This window comes from Prionailurus viverrinus, chromosome E2 (genome assembly GCF_022837055.1).
Source record: "Prionailurus viverrinus isolate Anna chromosome E2, UM_Priviv_1.0, whole genome shotgun sequence".
In the NCBI taxonomy this organism is placed as follows: Eukaryota; Metazoa; Chordata; class Mammalia; order Carnivora; family Felidae; genus Prionailurus; species Prionailurus viverrinus.
The window spans coordinates 47,888,937-47,913,684 of record NC_062575.1 but is presented as its reverse complement, the minus strand read 5'-3'; the positions used below and the strand labels follow the sequence as shown (position 1 = coordinate 47,913,684).

General features: G+C 53.9%; 3 protein-coding genes across 3 annotated transcripts; 2 read left to right on the top strand and 1 right to left on the bottom strand.

Annotated features, from left to right (window-relative positions):
- Positions 1-718: 718 nt before the first annotated feature.
- Positions 719-1,499, top strand: LOC125152570 (interferon lambda-3-like). The gene is made up of 5 exons (XM_047834650.1): positions 719-728; positions 813-883; positions 1,008-1,146; positions 1,229-1,317; positions 1,404-1,499. The coding sequence occupies exons 1-5, from the start codon at positions 719-721 to the stop codon at positions 1,497-1,499; spliced, it is 405 nt and encodes a 134-aa protein (XP_047690606.1).
- A 13,469-nt stretch (positions 1,500-14,968) lies between these two features.
- Positions 14,969-16,528, top strand: SYCN (syncollin). Its single transcript, XM_047835143.1, has 2 exons — positions 14,969-15,546; positions 16,365-16,528. The coding sequence occupies exons 1-2, from the start codon at positions 15,152-15,154 to the stop codon at positions 16,372-16,374; spliced, it is 405 nt and encodes a 134-aa protein (XP_047691099.1). The 5' UTR covers positions 14,969-15,151; the 3' UTR covers positions 16,375-16,528.
- Positions 16,529-17,360: 832 nt separating this feature from the next.
- NCCRP1 (NCCRP1, F-box associated domain containing) lies at positions 17,361-22,458 on the bottom strand. Its single transcript, XM_047834649.1, has 7 exons — positions 22,411-22,458; positions 20,245-20,593; positions 19,572-19,634; positions 19,436-19,487; positions 18,757-18,852; positions 18,028-18,166; positions 17,361-17,895 (listed from the first exon to the last, which is right to left on the bottom strand). The coding sequence occupies exons 1-7, from the start codon at positions 22,456-22,458 to the stop codon at positions 17,755-17,757; spliced, it is 888 nt and encodes a 295-aa protein (XP_047690605.1). The 3' UTR covers positions 17,361-17,754.
- Positions 22,459-24,748: the final 2,290 nt, after the last annotated feature.

Here is a 24,748-nt window from a genome sequence, read left to right as displayed (position 1 = left end):
AAATAAAGGAATGAGTTCCTTTATTCCACAATCATTTGGGTCCTTTGACGTCCTCAGCCGCACCTGAAGTCCTTAGCAGACACTCATTCCCATCTCGTATTGGTATCACGTGAAGGGGGGCCCAAGAGAAGCTTTCCTCTTCTGTCTCTGCCTTACTGACTCTTCCCCCTGCGTGGCTCCCTGGGTCATCCCAGGCTGTAAGCAGCCTCCCTCCAGAAGCCTTCAGTCCCTTTGTGGAGATGCTTTCTGGGTATCCCCTCACTGTCTCCTGTCCACGTTTGGGCAGCCTGCAGAGATGAGCTCCCCACCCCACCCGGACACCTGTAACCCCTGACTGTGGGTCTGAGGCCGCCCCAGCCCTGAGGAGTGTCCAGCTCAGGAGATCACTTTCCCGTGTCCATTTCCCCTCCCCAGGCTCCCCTGGCCCCGCCCTGCCCCCCAGCTTCCCCAGCCTGGGGCTTCCCCTGGCTCCCCAGACAACCTCGGGCTGTGTTCTGCCATGTCAGCCCAGACGGCCCGTCTGTCCGGGCCACATGGTGCGACACGGAGCTGAGGCAAGAATGAGCTCCCAGGAGGACGTGGAAATTTAGGCACTGTCATCGTCATTGGGGACAGAGCTGCAGCTGGCACCCGGAAGGGGAGACTGAGGCCCCAGGGCAACAGATCCCAGGGCAGCAGCCTCCTCCTCCTCTTGGTGAAAGAGGCTCAGGAGCCGGGAATGCAGCCAGGTGCGGGGCCCTAGAGGGAGGACACCATTGTGAATGTCCCCTTCATTGCTCCTGCCGGGGTCCACCTCTGCCTCTGCTCTCCAGAAAGAGTCAGTCGCCCCACAGGCCTGGACCTGCCGCCCCTGCCTCTTCCCCGGGAGCTGCGACAGCTGCAGGTGAGGGGACAGTCAGGCCCACCCCTGCCCTCACCTGTCCCCTTGCCCTTCTCTTTCTCACCGCCCCTCTCTCCTCACCCTCCCAACCTGTCCTCTCTCACCTGCCTCTGTCTTCCGTCCCCAGGTGTGGGAGCGCCCCGTGGCCTTGGAGGCTGAGCTGGCCCTGACGCTGAAGGTCCTGGGGACCGTGGCCAATGGGTCCCAGGGGGACATCCTGCACCAGCCCCTTCACACGCTGCGCCACATCCACTCCGAGCTCTGGGCCCGTGTGAGCACTCGGGGCACCCAGGCCGTGTCTGCGCTCCGACCACCTGAACGTCCCCCTCTGTCCTGGGTCCTGCCTCACATGTCACCCTCCTCTGCCCCCAGCAGGCCCCCAGACCCGAGGCCACCTCCACCACTGGCTTCCCTGGCTCCACAAGGCCCCGAAGAAGGTGAGTGACCAGGGAGTGACTGGTATCTGGGGACAGCTAGGAGCCCAGATGATAGTCACTGACCCATCCCTTCCTCCCCACTGAAGTCCCTCAGCTGCCTGGAGGCCTCTGTCATGTTCAACCTCTTCTACCTCCTCATCTGGGACCTGAAAGGTGTCACCAGTGAAGACCCTTGTGTCTGATCACTGAGACCCACCTGTAGCGTGTCCCTTGGATATTATTGCCACACCAACAATCTCCCCTAGATTATTGCTTCCAGATCCCTATTTGTTTATGAAGCCCCCAAAAGATGTTTATCTCATGCTTTTCATAAAATGTGTGAAAACAAACTATTTGTGACATTGATCTTGTTTATATGTGACTGCGTAAATGACTGCACGATTGCACAAGTGACTGTGGCCCTCTGAGTGTGTGTGTGGGGAGGGGGCAGCAAAGGAAGGGGGGAGAGGGTGATAGAGTTTATGAAAGAATGAATGAGGAGGGACAGGCTCACTAAGGACGCTTTCAGCTGCAAGTAGCGGAAGATTTCATTGCAAGCTACTTAAACAAGCAGTTGTGATGCCAAGTCATAACATGTCTGGATGGAGGCTGTGGCTGTCAGATCAGTGGGACAAGGGCTTTATCATGGACCTAGGGTCTGTATCTGAGTATTTCTAAGGATATGTGTCAATCTTGTGTTTGTGGTTCCTTCCCCTAAACTTACTGTGGTTCCCAATCCAGAGTGACAATTGTCATGGTGGAAATCTCTTGGGAGGGATGTCAGAGTTGTCACCAAGAAGTTATTTACGTTACACTGTGGACATCATTCTATGCAGACAGTTGTGTCTTTTGCAAACAGTTTTATTTATTCTTTCCCACCCTTTACACTTTTATTTCCTTTTCTTGCCTTATTGCACTGGACGGAACTGTAGTACTACATTGAATAAGAATGGCCTGAGAAGGCACATTTTCTCTCTTCTACAGGGAAAGCCTTCAGTCTTTCACCATTAAGCGTAATGTTAACTCTTTATCAACTTGTAGATACTCTTTGTAGACGCTCTTTATCAACTTGAGGAAGTTCTTATCTGTTCCTATTTTTATAAGAGGTGTTTAAAAATCATGAGTGAGTGTTGAAGTTTGGCAAATGTGTTTTCTGCATTGATTGATATGATCACATGAGTTTTCTTCTTTAGCCTGTTTTGGTGGATTATACTGATTAGTTTTCAAATACTGACCAGTCTTGCATCCTTGGACGAACCCCATTGGATCATGGTGTATAATTCTTTGATCTATTGCTGAATTCTATGTGCTAATATTTTGTTAAAGAGTTTTGTGTCTATATTCATTACTTTTGTGTGTGTGTGAGATAACAAATTCACCTCACTTTTTTTTTTCAACGTTTATTTATTTTTGGGACAGAGAGAGACAGAGCATGAACGGGGGAGGGGCAGAGAGAGAGGGAGACACAGAATCGGAAACAGGCTCCAGGCTCTGAGCCATCAGCCCAGAGCCTGACACGGGGCTCGAACTCCCGGACCGCGAAATCGTGACCTGGCTGAAGTCGGACGCTTAACCGACTGCGCCACCCAGGCGCCCCTCACCTCACTTTTTAAGCTAGTTGAGGTAGTACTTTCTGTTATTTGTAGCCAAAACATCCTTAATGACACACGTGGAAGTGAAAGGTGAGTTTCCCTCAAAGCTGAAGAATTCTGGCTGCATGGGATTATTTGTCACCATCATTCCCTGGGACTGCAGTCGGTATGAAGTGTCAAAGTATCCTTGTATTCAGTACCCATGGAGGAGAGTCAGGAAGATGGACAATCTGGGGCTGCAGTCTGGGGAACCAGCCTCTTCTGCCCACTCCCATCTCTGTGACACCACTCTTTCTTTAAATCTGTTTCTGGAATGTTTCACTCCAGCTCTTTCAAGTCTCTTCTTTCTCATATTCACTACTCCATCACTTCCTCTCTCTTTCCATACAGATTACCTTTCCCTCTACCTTCCAGAAGCTGCAAAGTAGAAATTCCTCATCATCTACACCACTCTCCTACCTTGCTCCTCTGTCCCCATGGATGAAGTGTCTCTCTGCCTGACTTGGGCCAGTGCCTGATCCTGGCCCCTCTTAATTCACTCCCCCATAAAATACCCTTCTCTTGTCCTCTAATTTTCAAAACCTTCTTTACAAGTACTTGCCCATCATCAGGCTCACCTTTCTTAGTCCATAGGTTTCTTTCCAACTATTTCTCCATATCTTTTTTCCATTGGCTCCACTTCCTTACCTACCCCAGTCTCCATAGCCCCTACAGTTGGCTTCTTCCCCAAGAGCTCCACTCAACACCAACAATCTCTTCACAGCTAAATCCTGTGATTGATTCTCTAGTTCTCACCCCAGATGGCCTCCCAGCAGCATAGAACCCATTCTTCATTCATTCCTTCTTGTAACTCTCTCCCATTTTGATATTTGTGATATTATACTTTTCTTATCTTCCTTCAAATCTGGCTGCTACTTCTCAGTCACATTTTCTGGTTCTCTTTCTTCTTCCTACCTCTTAGATACTAGAGCTTCTCAGAGTCCTGTCCCTTTTCTTGCTTCCCTCTTTATGGTCTTTCTGGACTTATACATTTCTATATACATGATATACATTCATACATACATGAATTCACCAACAACCTTCTTGCTGATTACTCTTGTATCAGTCAACATAGGCCAGGTTATGCTATCGTAACAAATAATTCTCAAATTTCAGTGGCTAGTAACAACAGTTTATTGCTCATTCAATATGACCATCATGGGTAGGCTGAGTCCCAGCTCCTCACTGGGATCCAGGATAAAGGTGTAGCCCTAACTGGGATATTGCTGGTCTTAGAGTAGAGAGATTAGAGTACATGGTGGTCTATGTACTCATTCTTAGAGCATCTGCTCCAAAATGGTACACATACTTTCATTGGACAAAACAAATGACATAACCAAGACTGAGGTCAATAGGGCAGAGATTTGTAATTCCTTCCCAATAAATGGATTCCTCACTTTAAAAAGTAAGAACAGGGGCACCTGGGTGGGTGGCTCAGTCAGTTGAGCGTCTGACTCTTGATTTCAGCTCAGGTCATGATCCCAGGGTTGTGGGATCGAGCCCCACATTGGGCTCCATGGTGAACGTGGAGCCTGCTTGGGATTCTCTCTCCCTCCCTCCCTCTGCCCCTCTTCTCTCCTTGTGTGCTCTCTCTCTCTTTCTCAAACAAACAAACAAACAAACAAACAAATAAATGTAAGAACATAATTTGAATGATAAGGCAGTCTAATACATTCTAAAGTCATATCTCCAACTCTAATTTCAAAGACAGGGACAAATTAGCTTTGTTCTTGTGCATAGAAAGCAGCTCAAGTTCAAATCCACACTGGACCACCTCATAAGCCAATAACAACAAAAACTCTAATTCTAAAGGTCCCCTTGCCATCTTCTGAATAATGATCCATAGAAAGGGATTGGCCCGCGGAAACCCCTCTAAGAGCCAGTCTACTGCACCCAGAAGGCAGCGCCACTGGCTGCTCTCCATGGTTCTGAACACCGCTATCTGCCAGAGCAGGGTGGTTTCTTCCATCCCTTGGATCTTGATGAATGCCTGTTAACATCTTCAGCCCTTAGAGGTAATGGTGGTGGTGGTGGCTTTTATTTTTGAGAGAGAGCGCGAGAGAGTGTGTGCCAGTGGGGGAGGGGCGGAGAGACAGAGGGCGGGGCGGGCGGGGGCAGGGAGAATCTCAAGCAGGCTTCATGCTCAGAGGGGAGCACAACATGGGGCTTGATTCCACAACCATGAGATCATGACCTGAGCTGAAATCAAGAGCCAGATGCTTAACGAACTGTGCCACCCAGGTGTCCCGGTTGTTTTTTAAACGAAATACTGTAGCATCACATATAGTTGTAGAACAAAAAGAACCATACCATTGTGTATTAAATGCAAATATGTTTATCAGGGTTTTGTTTTTTTTTTTGCTTAAATAATAGAAAACCCCAACTCAAAACAATCAGGAATTTGTAATCTCATATAACCAGAGGTCTAAGGGTAAAATAGGTCACGAGTTGGCCAGTTCAGGAACTCACAGTAATGTTATCAATAATCCAGATTCTTCCTATCTCTCAGCCTTGCCATTCTCAGCATTTTAGCTTCACCCTTAAGTTAGGCCAACTTATGGTCACACGGGAGCTACTACAGTTCCAGACATTACATCCTCTTGGCAATATCCAGAGGAAGAAAAGGGACAGCATCCTACCACTCCACAGATTCAGTTCTTCTCCAGCCCACCAATCATCTCCATATTGCTAAACTCAGTGGTTGATTCTCAGTCCAATCTTTCATGATCTATTCATAGTTGTTGATATAGGTGATCATTCTTTGTTCTGTGAAACATACTCTTCGCTAGTTCCCACTTGCCTGATATTCCTTCTACCTCTCTGGTGGCTCCTGCTCAGTCTTATTTTCTGATCATTCTCCTCCTCTCCCACTTATAGACATTGGAATATACCAGGGCTCATCCTGGTCTTTATCTTTCCTCAATCTGTGATGCATTCGTCTATTCTCATGGCTTTAGAACATAACCAGCCTCTTCAGCCATGGCTCCTGGGACAGATTGAATTCTTGCTGCAAATTCTCCCCCACACCCTCAAATCCACATCATTGGTATGGCCTCACTGAAGGCAGAGTTTACTTCCCTGCCTCTCGATTTTGGACCAAGTCATGTGGATTTTTAAAGCCAATGACGTATGTCTAAAAGTGATGATGTGTCGTTCTCAAGCTAAGCCAAGCCTCATGGGTTTCCACTTGCCTGGGCTTTGGCCATGGCAATGAGAAGAGCTCCCCTGGCTTGCTGCTGTCCTTCAGGCTGGCCTCAGATCTGAACCAGCCAGACCCACAGCTTGAAGCAGCGCCACCCATCTGAACCTGGCCGGAATCTGCCAGAGATTATCAGAGCCACCTCCGGCTGATCTGCAGATGCTGGGCTCGGTAAGTGGTTATTGTGGTTTTGAGATATTTGTGATTATTTATTACACAGCACAAAGTGACTGATACCACTCCCAAATTTTGATCTTCAGACCTCACCCCTGAACTCCAAGCTTATACATCAAAGTGACTACCGAACAACTTCATTTAGATGTCCAATGGGCTTCTCAAACTTATCATGCCCCAAACATAACTCCCGCTCTTCTCATGTTAACCCTGTTGTTTCTATAATCTTTCTCAGCCCAGTAAGTGGCAGCTCATCTTTCCAGACCCACAGGCGAAAGACCGTGGAATCATCCCTGGCTCCTCTCTTTTCTGTCATTTCTCACATCTGGTTAGTACACCCAGTTGGCTCTAATTGTAAGTATATGCTGAATCTGATGATTTCTCACTCTCTCCACTGCCCCCACCTAGTCTTGTCCACCCTCTTCCCCCTGGACCATGGCAGCAGCCTCCTCCCTGGGCTCCCAGTCTATTCCCCAAACACAGCCAGAGGGACCCTGTGAACACCTGAGTCAGGCCAGGACCCCCCTTGCTCTCTCCTGGCTCCATTTTGCTCAGAGTAAAAGACAAAGTCCTCATATAAGGCCCCACATGACCTGCCCCCCTGACCTCCCTGATCTCATCTACTCCTCTCTCTTCCCACCTCTCTCCATTCTGGCCACACGAATTCCTTACCATTTCTTAAATATTCTTTTGCTCTGGCAGTTCCCTCTGCCTGGAATGCTCCCCCACCCTCCCCCAGCATTGCCATAGCTCCCTCCTTCCCCTCCTCAAGTCTTTGCTGACTTGAGGTCAGGCTTCCCTGACCACTCATTCAAAATTGTTCCTACTCTGTTCCACGCCCGCTGCTTGATTAACTTTTCTCCGTAGCATGTACACCATGTGGCATTCAATCATTTCATTTATTTTCTTTTGCTTATTGCCAGTTTCCCCACGTGGAATGCAATCTCCCCAAGGGCACTGTCTTTTTGTCTCGTTAGTAAAGCCAATTACCCACCCCACCCCACCCCCCAGCCCCTAAATGTGACTGGTATGACACGTCGTTTCTGAGCCGGTGCACACTTTACCTGCTTTCTCCTATGACCAGAGACTGGCAAGGATCCGAGGTATTGTCTGAGTAAGTCGCCAAAGTGACTTGGATGAGCATGTGGTGTGAGCAAGAACCTTTGCAGACGTCAGCCCCTGAGGGTTGCTTGTTCCCGCGGCAAAATGCAGCGTGTCTTAACTTACCGGCTCGTCGTCACCAACCCACTGAGTGTCTATGAAGAGGAAATGAGAACATGTATTAGTACTACTTTTATCATTGCTACTGTCACTATTTTTTTTTTTTTAATTTACTACTCCTCCTACTTTGGGGTGTATTGGCACCAGTCAATCGAATTCATCCCTTGCCTTCTGGAAGTCCCCTTGCTCCCCACGATCACTTTTTCAAGACTTGAGGTATAATAGACATAGAATATTATATTAGTTCCAGCCATACAACATAATGATTCGATGTCGGTACGTATGAATAATCACCAACTAAGTCTAGTTAACATCCGTCCCCGTACATTACTACGATGTTTTTTCCTGTGATGAGACTTTTTCAGATCTATCTTAGCAATGTTCAAATACGGGCTGCAGCATTATTAACTGTGGCCATCATGGTGTGGTTACAATCCCGTGACATTTATTTCATAACGAAGAGTCAGTGCCTTTGCCCCTTTCCACCCATTTTTGTCCACATTCTACCTCTGCCCTGCCTCTGGCAGCCACCAATTCTCTATTTCTGTGAGTTCGGTTTTGCTTGTGTGTGTGTGTGTGTGTGTGTGTGTGTGTGTGTGTGTTGTTTTCATGCGCCACACATAAGTGAGATCCTACACTATTTGTCTTTTTCTGTCTGACTTATTTCACTCAGCATGATGCTCTCAAGGTCCACCTGGGTTGTCGCAAACGGCAAGATTTCCCATTTTCATGGCCAAATAACATCCCATTGTGTACCTATACCACATTTCCCTTATCCTTTCTCCCACTGGTGGTCACTTAGGGTGCTTCCATGACCTGGCTATCGTAGATAGGGCTGCGATGAACATGGGGGCGTAGATACCTTTTTGAATTCGTGTTTTGTTTTCTTCAGGTAAATACCCAGAAGTGGAGCTGCTGGGCCCATAATCACTGTGGTTCCCTGGAAGACTTTAGCCAACACCCAATTCCTCAGGGGATCTCCTGCCCCAGTTAGCTCTCTTAGGAGACATGAGACATTTTAGGGCAGAGTCACCACATTCATTTCCTATGGCTGGTGTAACAAATTGCCACAAGCTTAGTAGTCCGCAACAACAGCATTCACTCTCCGATAGTTCTAGAAGTCAGAAGGTAAGGACGAGACCTCAAAGGCTAAAATCAAGGTGTCGGCAGGGTTGATTCCTCAGGGGGGATCCGGGGAAGAATTCATTTCCTCGTCTTTTCCAACTTCCGCTGGTGGCCTGCATTCCTGGGCTTCGGGCCCCTTCCTCATCTTCAAAGCACATCGCCCCAATCTCTGCTTCGGCTGTCACACCTTTTCCTCTGTGGTCAAGTCTCCCTCGACTGCCCGCTTACAAAGACATGTGTTTGCGATTGGAGTTCACCCAGATAATCCCGGACAATCTCCCCATCTGAAGATCTGTAACGCATTCACATCTGCGAAGTCTCTTTTTACCAAATAAGGTCACATTCACAGCTTCCAGGATTGGTACCAGAATATTTCTGGAGGCCGTTCATCAGCCCACCGCAGTCAGCCTTCTCTCTACCACACCCAGGCTGTGGACAGGCTGGATCCCCTTTTCTCTTCTCCTGGATATCTGTCCCCTATCCGCCTCTCGTGCCATCCCTCGACCTGCCTCTTACCCAAGCTTTGTGACAATCCTTCAATGTTTGTTCTTTCTTTAGGAACAGGAAACTTGGTCTGCCAGCAGGCAAATGGCTAACCCAAGACTCATCTTCGTGTGGCATCATGTGCTCCCCTGGAGCTAAGTTCAGTGTCATGTGGCACTTCTGGGAAAGACCTAAAGGGTAAGGCATTCACTCTTCCCTCCCTCCCTCCCATTGTCCACCTGTTGTCTGGGATTGTGGGTGTGAAGGATGGAGCACAAGCAGCCATCTTGGACCATGAAGAGGAACCCACATATTGACGATGGAGCCACAGTATAGAAGGAGGTTGGGTCCTGACACTGGAGCCCCAGACGGCTTGGGCGACTGCCTCTCTTCATACAAGAGAGACTACTCCTCCTTTATAGTAAAACTCAATACTGATCTGCGATAGGCAGAGTAACTGTCCCCCCAAGATGTCCATGCTCTAATCCCTAGTCCCCATGCAAGTGTAATGGTGGTGGCGCCTGGGTGGCTCAGTCGGTTAAGCTACCAACACTTGATTTAGGCTCAGGTGATAAACCCAGGGTCGTGGAATCCAGCGCCGCCTCGGGTTCTGTGCTGAGCATGAAGCCTGCTTAAGATTCTCTCTGGGAAAAAAAAAAAAAAAAAAAAAAAGATTCTCTCTCTCTGCCCCTCCCCCTCTCAAAAAAATATACCAATGACGAATATAAGCAATAAAAAGGAAACGTCCCATGCAAGCCTCAAAGCTAAAAAGCTACAACTAACTTTTGTGTCTTAGCCCCACTTCACACACGAAGAAGCTGAAGTCTACAGAGGTTGTTCAACGTGCCTAAGTGCACGGAGCTCGTGAAAGGCAGAGTCGGGATTTGAACCTGGACGCCGGCACGCCCAGGCTGCCTGGTGAATCTCCGTGCTCTGGCGCCACCTCGCGAGGGCTCCCAGCCTCCCCTAACCCGTCCCGAAGCCGCCGAAGCCCCGCCCCGCTTCGGGCTCCGCCCAGGGTTTCACCCGCACCCGCACCCGCACCCGCACCCACGGCTGCAGGGACTCTTGAGCCAAAGCTGTTCCAGCCCCGAGGAGTCTCGGACTTCGCTTCCTCCACAGCCTTCCTTCTGAAATTTCATTGGAGTTTCTCTATCTAACCGCTGCCCGGGCGTCCACTTGGCCTTGCCCACCTCCCGAATCCTGCCACGACCTCCTGGTGACAGGTTCCATATTTGGAGCTGCATTCTCGCTACACCTGTCTCGGCTGGGGAGAGACGCTTCTTCAGTGGCCCCCAGCAGCCTGGCGGCACCCGGGAGCTCGCGGGAAATGCAGAGCCTAGATCCTTCACCCAGACCTGTTGGATCGGTTTCTTAAGACCCTCCCCCCTCCCTCCCCAAGCGATTTGCGGCGCAGTGAAGGTTGAGTAGCCTTGACCTAGACCGCAAGGGGGCCATGGGATCCAAGGGAGGCTTGGAAACAAGGAGCCTCACCTGGGGCCGGTGTATCTGAGAATACGGTCTTCAGCCACGTCCTGAAGTTGGATGATGACTGACCTTTTGTCTGTGTTGGAGAAGATTCAAGTTCATGTGAGGCATTAGGTTCCAGGCACGGCCTTATGAGGCTCCCCCTGGGACCCCCAAGACCTGTCCCTTTTTCTATGGCTAACGTGTTTTTTTTTTTTAATCAGGAAAATTCTGTGAAATACGTCTTATAGAAGCTGAAAAACTTGAGGTGTCAATACAGAAAATTCTAGATGTAATAAAGTCAGTGACCTGCGGAGACTTAGAAGACCAAAACCCTACCCAGCGTTTTTCAAACTCCAGGAGGCATCAAATTACCAGGAGGGCATTTAACACTCGGATTGTGGGGCTCCACCCCTAGAGTTTCTGACTCATCCAACGTGGGTGAGGCTGAGAATTTGCACTGACTTCTAACAAGTCCCCGGGGGGTGCTGATGCCATTGATCCGGGGACCACACTTCTGAGAATCCCTATTTCCAAACCATAGGATTATGGCTGCTTGGGGGGGGGGGGGGGTGGTCATATTAGCCCTTAAGGACTATACAGAAATAATCCCACCAGTGACATATCATTGCAGAAGCGTAGTGAGTTCCCCTGATCCAGTGTGAACTTGAGTACCGATCTGAATATTTTCCTGTACTTATGCAACAGACAGCATTTTCATTTCAAGGGTGTGCCACCTATAATATTGTCTGTGTTCAGGCACCACCTTGATTGAGACAAATACTTCCTTTTTCTACTAGTGGCAATTTCACGTGCACACCAATCTCCTTTTTTAGGGTCTTGTGAAAAATGTGGCATTCAGGTTGTGAGCTCTAAAAAGATTTTTTCCTGATGATACAAATCAAAATATACCAGTGGACATTAAGGGGGAAACTGGCTATTCTTTGCACTGTATTCCCAGAGTCCTTTGCAATGCCCCGTTTTAACTCTCTTCACATTGTGTTCAAATTATTGATCTACTTTCTCAAGGGCTCATGGGTTCCTCAAGGGCAGGGCATTCTTCCTTTTTTTTTTTTAAAAAAAAAAAAAAGGAAAAAAGGAGATGTTTACTTTTCTACTATTTGCCCAGTTTGTGTTAATAAACAGTAAGGAAATTGTTTCTGGGTGAAGATGACTATGGGTGCTCACTCTGGGACATCAGAAATGTGCATGGACTTTTGTGCTTTGGAGATTTCATGGGGTGTAGAGCAGGAGTGGTTGAGGGCTGGGGGCTTGTTGTTGATGGTGGGTGTGCTTCTGTCCGGGGGCGGGGACAGAGTTTCTCCCCGACTGTGTCCAAGCATGTGTCTGCGCTGAGTGCGTGCTGTTCTCTAGAACTCACCAGTGAGTCTCAGTGACCATCAGTGGTCGACTGTGTCACAGCATGTCCCTCCCCTCCCCTCCCCCGCCCGTGTATGTGACCCCGGATTGGGGATGCCGTGCCCTCGCGCTGGGTCTCCGTGGGTTCTCTCTGATGCTGGCTGTATACTATGGTCCACAGCCAAGGGTCCTGTCGCTGGGTCTGTCTCCCCATCAGGGTATCCTTGCTGTCCCGTGTCGCTACAGTGTCTGATGTTCGTGGCCCTCTCCAATAGCACTATGCTTTCCTGTCTCCATCCCTGATCCAGGGACCCATGCAGAGCTGGGAGGGTGGGGGCTCTGTGTCCCTGAGGTCAAGGAGGCTGGCTGGGAAGTTAGCGGCTGGAGATTAGATTTCATGGGCTCACAGGAGGAAAGGAGGGGGAAGGATCCAGGTTCTGGTTTGGGGCAGGGCCAGGCCAGGATCCAGGGTCTCAAAATCATCATTATAAGACAGTCACAACTGCTCCCGTCTCTGGAGCTTGTTCCCTGTGCTGGGCACTGTACTTTGTGCTTTATATATTTATATTGATAATGTTTTTGTTCAGTATTACAGATTAAGTATTTATATTATATGTATAAATAAAAATTATGTGGATTGTTCCTAATGTTTATGAATAAGATTTAATTATGTCAGTTATAGATTTCTTTATATAGTTATTTTCTTTTTTTAAATGTTTAGGGGTGCCTGGGTGGCTCAGCCGGTTAAATGTCTGACTTCGGCTCAGGTCATGATCTCACGGTTCGTGGGTTCGAGCCCCACGTTCGCTCTGTACTGACAGCTCAGAGCCTGGAGCCTGCTTCCCATTCTGTGTCTCCCTTTCTCTGCCCCTCTCTCGCTCATGCTCTGTCTCTTTCTCTCAAACATAAATAAACATTTTTTTAACATTTATTTTTGAGAGAGTGAGAGAAAGCGAAAGAGAGAGAGAGAGAGGGTGCGAGCACACGAGTGGGGGACGGGCAGAGAGAGACGGGGAGACACAGAATCCGAAGCAGGCTCCAGGCTCTGAGCTCTCAGCACCGAGCCCGACGCGGGGCTCGAACCCACGAATCACGAGATCGGGACCTGAGCTGAACTCTCAACCGACTGAGCCACCCGGGCGCCCCATAGTAAATTTCTATTGTCCTTTTCTATCATCCCATTGAAGGTAGGAGGAAACCAAAGCTCAGAGAGGTGAGTTCACTTGCCCAAGGTCACTCAACAGAGTGACAAGAGTCAAAACTTTGAACCTACTTCCAAGTGTTTCTAGCCTTTGGCTCCTCACCCCTGCATGACCCTGGCCAAAGCGGGGAGACAGCATCTGGGGGCCCCGGGGGTGGGGGCAGGGCGAGCTGGTCGGGGAGAAGAGCAGACTGCCCCTTGATGTCGCCTTGTGCTGCTTTGTGTTTATTGAGCTCTTAATGTGTGCCAGGCACCGTGCTCAGGGCTGACGTAGTAACAGTGATGGCAAATGCCCACAGGACACTTGGCAAGGGCCCTACCGTTAGTGTTGTCACGGGGACTAACTCACTGACCCCTTATGCCAGCACCCTGAGGTGGATATCATCGTTGTCCCCCTGGGGCCCTGCTCAAAGAGAAGCTGGGATTTGGCCCCAGGCAGCCTGGCTCCGTAGGCCGTTCACTTACCCCCTCCCTCTGTACTTTCTGTCACCCTTTGTAATCTTCATAACAATCATCCATTAAAATTTTTTTTCATGTTTATTTATTTTGAGAGAAAGAGGGAGAGAGAGGGAGAGAGAGAGAGAGAGAGGAGAGAGAGAGAGAGAGAGAGAGAGAATCCAAGCAGGCTCCACACTGTCAGCACAGAGCCCGACAGGGGGCTCAATCTCACCAACTGTGAGATCGTGACCTGAGCCGAAATCAAGAGTCACTCAATCGGCCGCCCAGGTGCCCCGGAATATCACCCATTTTACAGATGAGGAAACCAAGGCCAGACTTGGCCTTACCCACAGAGCCACAGACTTGAAACACTGATTGTTGATGGGTTCATCCACTCTTCACTCTGTGCTTGTCTGGCAGGCAGCCAGGAACTCCCAAGTCTCTGAAGGGTCTTGGCCAGGTTCCCAGATGCCCAGCTCCCTGTCCCCCTGTGAGGTCCCAGCCTACCCACCCTTCCTTTGCTGCTCCTTAAGTTTCCCTTCGGCTTGTGTCATTTCTGCTTGCTGATTGGTCACCGCTTACTGTATGTTACAAGAATTGTCTACTTTTTCCCAGGTTGAAAGGTTTTCGTTTAGGCTGTGTTTGTTGCTATACAAAAGGTTTACATGTTATACAGCTCACTAGGTCCTCTGTTTATCTTATAAATTCAAGATTTCCAGTCTTCTTAAGCAAATCTTCTGGCTCCTGGGAAATGGGGAGGAGGTTGTGGCAGCCTCCTGTTCCTCCCCTCTCCCTCTCCAAGGCTTGCCTTTCTTGGGGAGGGGGGGGGGGTTGTTTGATATCTTCTTGTCCATTTGTAAGCACTCTTTATATATTATAGCTATCATTGATACACTGGCCCACGTGTTGCGATCTCCCACCCCCCACCCCCACCCCCAAACCTTTTTATATGTTGCCTTGAGGTGGTAAAAACCAAGTGTTGTCCTGATATGTCTAATTCACAGATTCTGGGTTTCCAACCTTGGTAGGGAATCTCTCCTGTTCTGGGGGGAGTGGGATCTTTCTCCTCCTCTCCTCCCCTCCTCTCCCTTCCCTCCAGGGCCTCTCTCTCCTTACCTCCAGCTTTTCCTTTCCCAAGGTCCTGTGTCCTGATAAGGGGACTTGCCCAGCCTGGAAACCCAGCCCCCCACCCCCACCCCGCCCTCCGTTGATCTCTCTTTATTTGGAAGTGGGCGGAGGGGGGGTTGGTTTCCAATCCCTGTCGGTTTTCTAGAGCTGTTCGTACCGATACCTATAAGGCTATGCTGCCCTCCTGTTACAAGAGACTCGTCCTCAAGTCCCGTTAATCGACTTTTTAAAAATAACGTTTGCCACGTGAAAGTTACTAGGTTGTATACAAATCTGCCCATCTCGTGTTCAGCGGCTGTGGGTTTCCGGCCTCGGTTAGGAAGGCCTCCCCGCGGGGGAGGCGAGGGAGGGCGACCTTATCTCGCAGCTTCTCCCTTCCCACGGGTCAGGCGCATAAAAGCTCGAGGGGACGCGGCCCGAAGTGTCGCCATGTCCCCGCTGTGCGCCCTGCTGCTGGCCCTGGCCCTGGTGGCCGTCCCCGGCATCCGAGCCGCCTGCCCGCTGCCCGCCGACCTCAAGAGGCCGGACGGGACGCGCACGTGCGCCAAGCTCTACGACAAGAGCGACCCCTACTACGAGAACTGCTGCGGGGGCGCCGAACTGTCGGTGGAGCCGGGCACCGACCTGCCCTTCCTGCCCGCCGACTGGAACAACGCCGCCTCCTCGCTCGTGGTGGCCCCGCGCTGCGAGATCACCGTGTGGTCCCTGCGCGGCAAGGCCGGCAAGACGCGCAAGTTCTCGACCGGCGCCTACCCGCGCCTGGAAGAGTTCCGCAAGGGCATCTTCGGAGACTGGTCCAACACCATCGCGTCGCTCTACTGCAGGTGCCCGCCCGCGCCCCGGCCCCGCCTCCGCGTCCAAAGCGCGAACCGCCCCCCCACCCCAGCCCCCGCCACCCGGCGCCCCCGACCCACGTGGGGACTCCCTAGAACCAATCCCGGAGGGCCCCCTTCCCCTCCCCGCACCCTCCCCCCAGCAAGGCCATGCCCTTCGGACCCAGCTCTGGGATTCCCGGACTCAGAAGCTGACCCCACCCTCCAGCCCGCCTCCCACCTTCCTGAATCCTCCACCTGCGGATCGGTCCAGAGCCTGGCAGTCCTAGGCCTGGCTTGGGGATGGGGAGCCACCAATCCTCTCACCCTGGAGCCCCCAGAACCGAAGCCAGTCGTCCCACCCCCAGATCATCGGGTCCTGGAGCTCCCAGACCCAACTCTGGGACTCCCAGACTCTAAACTGACCCACTGCAAGACCCCAAACCCAGTTCCAGGAAGCCCCCAGCTACCCTCATGCTCCCCCCATCCACCTAGACTCTCTAGATAGGCCTCCGCCCTGGAAACCAGTCCCAGGAGGCCCTGCTAGGGTTCTGGAGTCCTCCAGACACAACTTTGGAGGCCCCTGAGCCCACTCTGCACTCTCCCATGCAAGCTCACAGACCCTGGGGCCCTACACCGAGTCAGAGCTCTCTCCACCTGTTGGGTCCCTCCCCCTACAAGAGCGCCAAGAGCTCCCAGGACACCTAGGTCCTGAACTCAGAGCCCAGCCCCAGCCCTCCACCCCATCTCAGGCTTTCGGAAGCCCCCACACCCTGGATCTCTAAGCCCCTGGCATCCCCCGCTGGTGACAATTTTTGACTCTGTTGCAGGTGTTACTGATGCCTTAGAGGTACCTCGTGTCCAACCCCCACAGAGTGCAGAGGCCCCTCACCTGGGGTATGCTGAAGGCCCCAAGTCCCAGGAGGAGAGAACTTTCTTCCTGCCCCCTCCCCACCCTGTCTTCCCTGCAATATAGAGTGTGCTTGTGAAGTTACCCTGTCTGCCATCTACTCGTGCTTGGGGCCCAAGTCCACACTGGAAAGGGCGGTCGGGGCCGGTGGGGGGGGGGTCGGGGGAGAGAGCAGGGTGGTGAGGCCTGCATCAGCCTATACTTGGGACAATGCTGTAGGTGGGGACATACTCATAGATTCTGCCATGGATTTAGGTGTGCACAAAGGCACACATCCACAGGACACGCGTGTGACATGTACTGGTGGCTGACTGTTAAACGTTCAAATGCTTCCCACACTTTTTGGTAGACAGCCCACCCCGCCCCCAGCTGTTCTGGCCTGCCAGGGACCTCCAGATTCCCTCAGGATTCACGAATGGAACAGCAGGAGGCCTCCAAGGACCCTGCCCAGGCTAAGACCGGGGTCTCCTGCGTGATCTGGCCAGAGCCCCGGGCTTAGGGGTGGTTAAAGACTTTCAATCTCTTCTTCCCCAACACATGGAAAAAATTTTCGTTCAGATTTGCAGTCTGTCCCGCCACTGTCCCCAGCACGATGGCCCCGGATGGATACCATACTTTGCTGGGTTCGGGGGCTCTGGAGGACTGAGGCGGAGAAGTGAGGGTCTTGTGGGAAAAGATATGGGGACGGCTCTAGGGGTTGAGAACTTGGGGGTGCGGGGAGAAGGGGAACAGTCTGAGACTAAGAGATGCCAGAGAAGAGGCAGGAGGCGGCTCCAAGAGGCTGTAAACTGGGGACATGTGGAGAGATCAGCGGTCAAGGGAGGTGCAAAGGGCACAGGGGTGTGGGGTGCTGGAAAATCACGGTGTGAACTCAGTGACATTGTGAAGAAGCAAACGCCAGGGAAAAGACTCCGCATCCCCGCGCACACGCATTTATTCATCGATCCACAAGGATGCACGAAGCCCCTACTGCCTGTCGAGCACTAACTCAGGAGGAAGTGGCCGCTGCCCTCACGGAGCTCAGAGAGTGCGGAAGCAATGCCAACGAGTCAGACGTCCAAGGGTGTGGGAAGATGCCAAGCGGGGAGCCGAGGGCCAGGCAGGAATAAGGGGCCCAGGAGGTGGCCAGCGATCAAGGAGAAGCTGAGGGGTCATGAAGGGATTAAGGGAACAGGTGGTGGTGAGCACCAGGGAGGTGGGAAGAGAAGGCCACAGAGCCGAAGGGTCGGGGAGGTGCCAAGGGATCGGGTAAAGTGTCAAGGCTGTGGACAAGTGACACCGGGGGTCAGAACGGGCCCGGAGTCTGCCAGTCACTCCCTGAACTGCACGGACACGGAGGAGTCCGTCACCCTGGTCCGCCGCAGCCCCCCAGGCTCCATCCGGTTCTTGGTCTTGTGCAGGAAGTGGACAAAGCGCACGCCAGGGCCATACTGGCGGAACACGTGGGACACCTGTGGCAGCACCCAGGGTTAGGGGAGAAGTCCTCGTTAGGGACCTGCGATCCCTACCCTACCCTGCCCTCTGCCCTCTCTGAGGTGACAGGAACACGTGTCTGGGGATGGCAGCCGGGGACAGAGCCTCACCTGGATCCAGCAGCCGGGGCGGCCTCTCCCGGAGACCCGGGGGGCCACATGGTGCTGCGCGATGACCGTGCGGCGGTCGGCTGCCAGCAGCCAGACGTGCAGCTCATAGACGCACGTGTCCAGCCGGCTGTCCTCGTACCTGGGGGTGGGGTCCAGGCCTTCAGCTGCCACTGCGGCCCCGACGTCCCGGCCCCAGCCCCTGGCCCTGATGGCCATTCAGCACACGCTCACTGGCACCCGCTCTGTGCACCCGGGGCCGGGCAGTGCTGGCCACACAGCAAGATGGCCCCCACCCCGCCCTTCCGGGAGTCACAGTCTGATGGGGGAGGCAGACCTGTCACCAGTGAAACCAAGAATGGTGGGGGCTGGGAGGGGGGAGGTCTGGGGGCACATAATGCATAATGCGTCTGCCCCAGCTCGAGGGTAGTCAGGAAAGGATTCTTGTGTAACCACGCGTGACGGAACCCCAAAGGATAAGAAGGACTTTATCTCGAGAACAGGGGGTGCCGAGCATCTCAGAAAGAAGGACCGGCCTCCGGCCTGGCCCATCGCAAAAGCTGGGAGTCTCAGGGCGAAGGGGCTAGTGCAGTGGGCGGGGCTGGGTCCTGCAGCGGGCGAGCCGGTCTTGGTGATGAGCTCAGACCAAAGGGGAGGAAAGGTGAGGTTTCCACATCCGGGAGCCCATCCCGTGAGCTGGCGGGGACAGGCTGGCCGGGCAGGGGCACGTACCAGTCCATGACTGTGATGTCTGGCTGCTCATCGTCGAGGAGCTCCTCCCAGAGGCCCTCGGCCATAAGATCCACACACTGCTGCTTCACGGTCCAGCTGCGGGACAGGGCAGTGGGGGGGGGGGGGGGGGGCGGGCAGTGAGGCCTGGGACGTGCTGGGGTCCTAGCGCCCTCGCAGAGACATCAAGGGCACCCACATAGGGGCGCCGCGCACTCAGTCAGCACCTTGAGGGTTCCTCTATTCCCCTCTGAGGGGCATTCCTTCGGAACCCCATGATGCAGATGAGAAACAGAGGCTCAAGAAGGGAAGTCACTGGCCTTAGGGATCCCAACCGAGGCGCGTGTGACTGAGCCCCTGAGTTACACCGTCTCCCCTAATGTGCAGAAATGAGGCTCGGTTTGATGGAGAATCAATAGTGGCCTGGTGACTCCCTCTCCCGAGGGGAAAAAAGTGGAGAAAACAACACTAAGACCTGTTATTTATTGAACATCTACTACATGCGGGTGGGACCTAGCCAGCCAGACCCTCCCTTGTGTTTTGCGAGCATTCTTTTATGCCAAAGCCTGTGCACCAAGCAGGAGACTGAGGCCCAGAGGGGCAAAGTCAGTGTCTCTAGGGCCGGCAGCCAGACCCTGGGGCAGGGAACCAAACACAGGCCACACGCATCCCGGCCGCTCACCTGAGGTTCTGCTGGAGCTTCTCGGTCCTAATGTACCAGCCGTGGAAGTTGCCTGGCAGGTAGAGGAGCAAAGCGTTAGAACAAGCACCTTCTCCAGGACTGTCCCCTCCCCTCGGGCGCCGCCACCAGCACTCACCCAGAGTCTCCAGGGGCTGCTGGGTGGGACCAGTAGGGGGTGCTGGCTCATAAATGTTGATGCCTGAAATGCACAAGGTGAGTGGAGCCTCAGGCAGGCTGAAATTGCCTCTAGCGCTCCCCCCCCCACCCCGTCCCACCCCTACCCGCCTCCACCGGACTCCCTCCCCCCCCCCCCCCCCCCGAGGGCTCCGCTGGAAGGGCAGGAATCTGTGCCAGACCGGACCTGCCTGGCAGCGACGTGTGAGTCAGAGCCTTGCCAGAGCCCTGGGAATGTCCGGGGGGGGAAAAGCGACGGTGCGGTGAAGAGGGAGGGTGGAAGGAGGAGGGCGTCCTGGCGTGACAGACAGAGGGACCGAGAGAGAGAGGCACGTAGAGAAAGAGACAGAAATACAGGCGGAGGGAGGCAGGGAGAGAGAGGTAGAGATACGGAGTAAGACAAAGAGACACAAGGGGACATAGCAGGGGCAAATGATACAGACGGAGACAGAGGGCCGTGCAAGGTGGGACGGAGAGAGGCGCCAGGAGACGGAGAGGGGCACAATGACGGGAGAGCCGGGGAAGGATGCAGAGAAAGCGAGGAGGGCAGAGAAGGAGAGACGGAGGGCCGCGAGGGGGCCGCGCGCGGCGGAAGAGGCGGGGCCTCGGGGCCGGGTGCCCTGCGGGTCCCGCACCTTCGGGGTTGGGCGAGCGCAGCAGGTTGCGGTAGAGCGGCCGCCGCAGGAACAGCAGCTTCCAGGTGAGGCGGGGGGGCAGCTCCAGGCTCCCGCCGGGCGGCCCCCACTCCTCCAGCAGCAGCTGCCGGGCGTAGGCCTCCGACGGCTGCTCGGGCCGGGGGGACCCGGGGGACTCGGGGGGCGCGGGGGACGGCGGCGACGGCGGCGGGGGCGGGGACGGCGGCTCCCGGGGGCTCTCGGGCTGGTCGGTGTCCATCCCGCTGCCGAGCGCGTGTGGGTCGCGCACCTGCTCGGTCTGTGGGCTCCGGGCGACTGTGCCGGGCTCGGCCGCGGGGCTCGGGGTTAACTGGGGGCGGGAGGGGCGGGGCGCTCGGCGGGCATTTAAGAGACGGGTGTGTTGGGGGCAGGCCCTCGGTCCCAGGCCCTCCGCCCTCAGACTTAGGAGTCCGGGGCCCCAGTCCCCTGCCCCTTCAGACCCAGGAGTCCGGGTCCTCTCCTCCGCCGGGACCCAGGAGTCCGGGCGCCCAGCCCCGCTTCAGTTTCCCAAGCCTCCTGCCTCAGTTTCCCCGGGGCCGGCCGAGGGCCCAGGCATTGGCCCTGGGAGAAGCGTGTGACAAAAGAGCTAATACCAGGGCTCCCCGCCCTCATCAAGACCTGGCATGGCAGGGTTCAGAGGTCAATTGAGGAAGACCCCCTCCTGCCCCACCCCGTTCGCATCCAGAGGGTAGGAGGTTGGGGGGAGGTCCTACCTCTGCTGCTTCCTCCTCCCCCCTCACCTGGGCCACACCCTTGGGACCCTGACAGGGGCATCCGGGTGGCTGAGTCAGGTAAGCGCCTTGATTTCAGCTCAGGTCATGATCTCACAGTTTGTGAGTTCGAGCCCCGCTTAGGGCTCTGTGCTGATGGTGCGGAGTCTGCTTGGGATTCTCCCTGCATGCACTCTCTCTCTTTCTCTCTCTCTCTCTCAAAATAAATAAACTTTAGAGAGAGACAGAGAGAGAGGGACAGAGAGAGAGAGAGAGAGAAAATGAGGGGGGGGGGTGCAGAGAGGAAGACACAGAATCTGAAGCAGGCTTCAGGCTCTGAGTTGTCAGCACAGAGCCTGATGCGGGGCTCAAACTCACGGACCGCGAGATCACGACCTGAGCTGAAGTCTGATGCTTAACTGACTGAGCCCCCCAGGTGCCCCAATAAACTTTTTTTTTTTTTAATTTTTTTTTTCAACGTTTATTTATTTTTGGGACAGAGAGAGAGCATGAACGGGGGAGGGGCAGAGAGAGAGGGAGACACAGAATCGGAAGCAGGCTCCGGGCTCCAAGCCATCAGCCCAGAGCCCGACGCGGGGCTCGAACTCCGGGACCGCGAGATCCAGACCTGGCTGAAGTCGGACGCTTAACTGACTGCGCCACCCAGGCGCCCCTAAACTTTTTTTTTTTAGAAAGAGAGAGATGCAGAGGGACAGATGTGAAGGCGCGAGATGGGGGACCCCAGGGAAGCCCTGAGAGAACAGCAGAGAGGGGAGCAGCAACCCCACCTGGGTTTCGGGGGGCCTGTACCCCTTCCCGGGACAGGGGCAGGGGTTACGACTGCCAACCCCTCTTTCCTCAGAAGTCCTGGGGATTTTGGAGTGAGGGGTAGGGCGATGGTGGGGGCAAGAGGTCGGGGTGCGGAGGAAGTGGGGTGCCGGAGGAACCTGTAGGGCCGGATGCCCGCGGCCACATCCTCCGGGCCCCGTCCCACACCGGCCCAGGCAAGCACAGGCACAGAGTTCCGCACGGATTACCGGCGACAGTTTTCACAGTGGGTGCTTCCTGTGTACTAGGTGCTGTTCTAAGTGCTTATGGGTTCGTTTTGTCCTCCAGCAACAGGGGAGGTGGACGCCCCTATTATCTGCACTTTGGAGACCCAGGAAAGGTGGCAGCACACAGGGGTGGCGCTGCGACCTGGCCCTGCGCACCCAGTGCCTGTGTTGCCGGCGCACCGACCCCGTGTGGGGTGTGTTGTTATTCCCATTTCACAGATGAGGAAAGAGAGGCCACCCTCACAGGCCTGGTCCCATGCTGCCCTAAATAACTCCGTATGCTTCCACGGGCACTTCCTGCCCCGGATTCTTGCAAGACGCCGACAGACACATGTTCCAGACACTCAGAGTTGAGCTCACACCCGAATGAAGCTGCTCGTGTAATTGCGGGCTGCCTGCGTGCCAGGCATTGTTCCGCGTTCTTTAGGTGGAGTAATTAACTCGATCACCACATCCTCCCTAGGAAATGGAGTCCGTCATCGCACCCATTTTGCAGATGAGGAACCGGAGACGCAGAGAGGTCTAGTAACTCATCCGCGGTTGCACAGCTGGCGGGTCGACAGGTGGATACACCAGAGTTTCCGCGGAGGCACACGGACGGGGACACAGAATCAAATCCCCCCACCCCCAGGGAGGAATACTGGCCCGCACAGAAGCACGCGAGAGATGATGGTCACATTTACTGGGTGTCTGTCTTTAACTCATGGAACCTCACAACAAGCCCGGGTAGGGGGGATCTAGCCATGGTTCCTTCATTCACAGATTGGGAAACTGAGGCAAGAGGTAAGATGACCTGTCCTGGGAAAGGTGAGAATTAGCCAGGGTCTTGGGCGAGGGGGGGGGGGGAGGGGTGGCAAGCGGGACCCATGGGAGGGAGCAGACCAACTGTTGCCCTCAAGGGCTGCCACCCAGATGCACCAGGAAGGCCTCAGGGGTTTCCCAAAAACTGGCAGAGCTCCTGGCACATGCACGGTCAGAGACACTCCTCCGGCCGCCACAAGCACACAACACACACCCATATCTGGCCGCCTGCCCTCCTGTCCTCGCTGGAGAGGGAGCACAGGAGCAGGGGTGGGGAAGAGGGAGGAAGAGGAAGGGCAGAGAAGAGCGGGAGTGTCTTTCCAGGAGAGTCACAGTTGTTCCTGGGTCAGAATCCAAGGCAGGGAGTGGCCTGGGGCCAGAGACCTAAAAGGAAGAGCGGCAAGGAGTGTGTAGAGTGGGGTCTACACCCCTGCCCCGCCTGCCCCCCTGGCCTGTCATGGTTTCCACACCACACTTCACATCGTCTCCTTCCTGGGTCCTCACCCCCTTCTATATCACACACACACACACACACACACACACACACGGATACAGTCAGAGGGGTCCTACAAGAGCCCAAACCCAAGCAGACACTCCCCCACTTAAAACCACCATGGCTCCCCAGTGCCCTCAGGCACTCTTGGACTGACATTCGAGGCCCGGATTTCTGGTCCCTGCCCCCATAACCTGTGCTCTCCCATCAGGGATTTTGTTCCCAAAGTTCTTTCCACCTTGAATGACTTTCCCCCTCACTCACCCCCCAGACCCCGTGTGCCAAGCTTTGCAGCATGTCAGACTCACACAGGGAGCTTATGCAGAATGTGTCTTCTCAGGTGCCACTCCCAGGCACCTGACTCAATCCCTCTGGGCCCCAGAATCCAAAATTTCAGAAGCACCTCTCCCCCTGACACTCCTATGAGAAACATTCTTAAATCTGAGGAATCCAGGCCACAACCCGGGGCCCTGCAAAGCCAAGCGGCTTTCAACATTAGGCCTCAAATGTCCCCCTGCCTCCACCTTCAAGGAATAAAGGTCTTAGTGGGGGGACCCATCTTCCAAACAGGCTGAGGCCTGGGTGACCGACATAGCGCCCCTCCTCAAGGGCACCTCTCATGGGTCACGAAACATTCAAGACCGTGAGCAATGGTGGGACCACTTTGGAAATCACTTCGACAATTTTTGTAAGTGTATTTATTTTGAGAGAGAGGGAGAGAGAGGAGGGGAGGGGCAGAGAGACAGAGAGAGAATCCCAAGCAGGCCCTACACTGTTGGCCTAGAGCTCAATGCGGGGCTGGAGCTCATGAACTGTGAGGTCATGACCTGAGCCGAGATCAAGAGTCAGACACGTGGGGCGCCTGGGTGGCTCCGTCGGTTAAGCGTCCGACTTCGGCTCAGGTCATGATCTCATGGCTCTTGAGTTCAAGCCCCGCATCCAGCTCTGTGCTGACAGCTCAGAGCCTGGAGCCCGCTTTGGAGTCTGTGTCTCCCTCTCTCTCTGTCCCTCCCCTGCTCACACTCTATCTCTCTCAAAAATAAACATTTAAAATATTAAAAAAAAAAAGGGTTGGACGCTCAACCGACTGAGCCACCCAGGCGCCCCAACAATTTCTTATGAAACCAGATATCCGGGGAGCCTGACTGGCTCAGTCGAAAGAGCATTCGATTCTTGATCTTGGGCTCTTGAGCTCAAGCCCCACGTTGGGTGTAGAGATTACTTTAAAAAAAAAAAATGAAGGAAACAAAAACAACAAATATCCTTCCACCCTACAACGCAGCCGTCCCACCACGCCGAGGACTCAGCCACGGGACACGAAAGCACAGGTCCACACAAAGGGCCACACGCCACGCTTTTTCATAACAGCTCCAAGCTGAGAACAGCACAAGGTGCTCGTGCTCTCT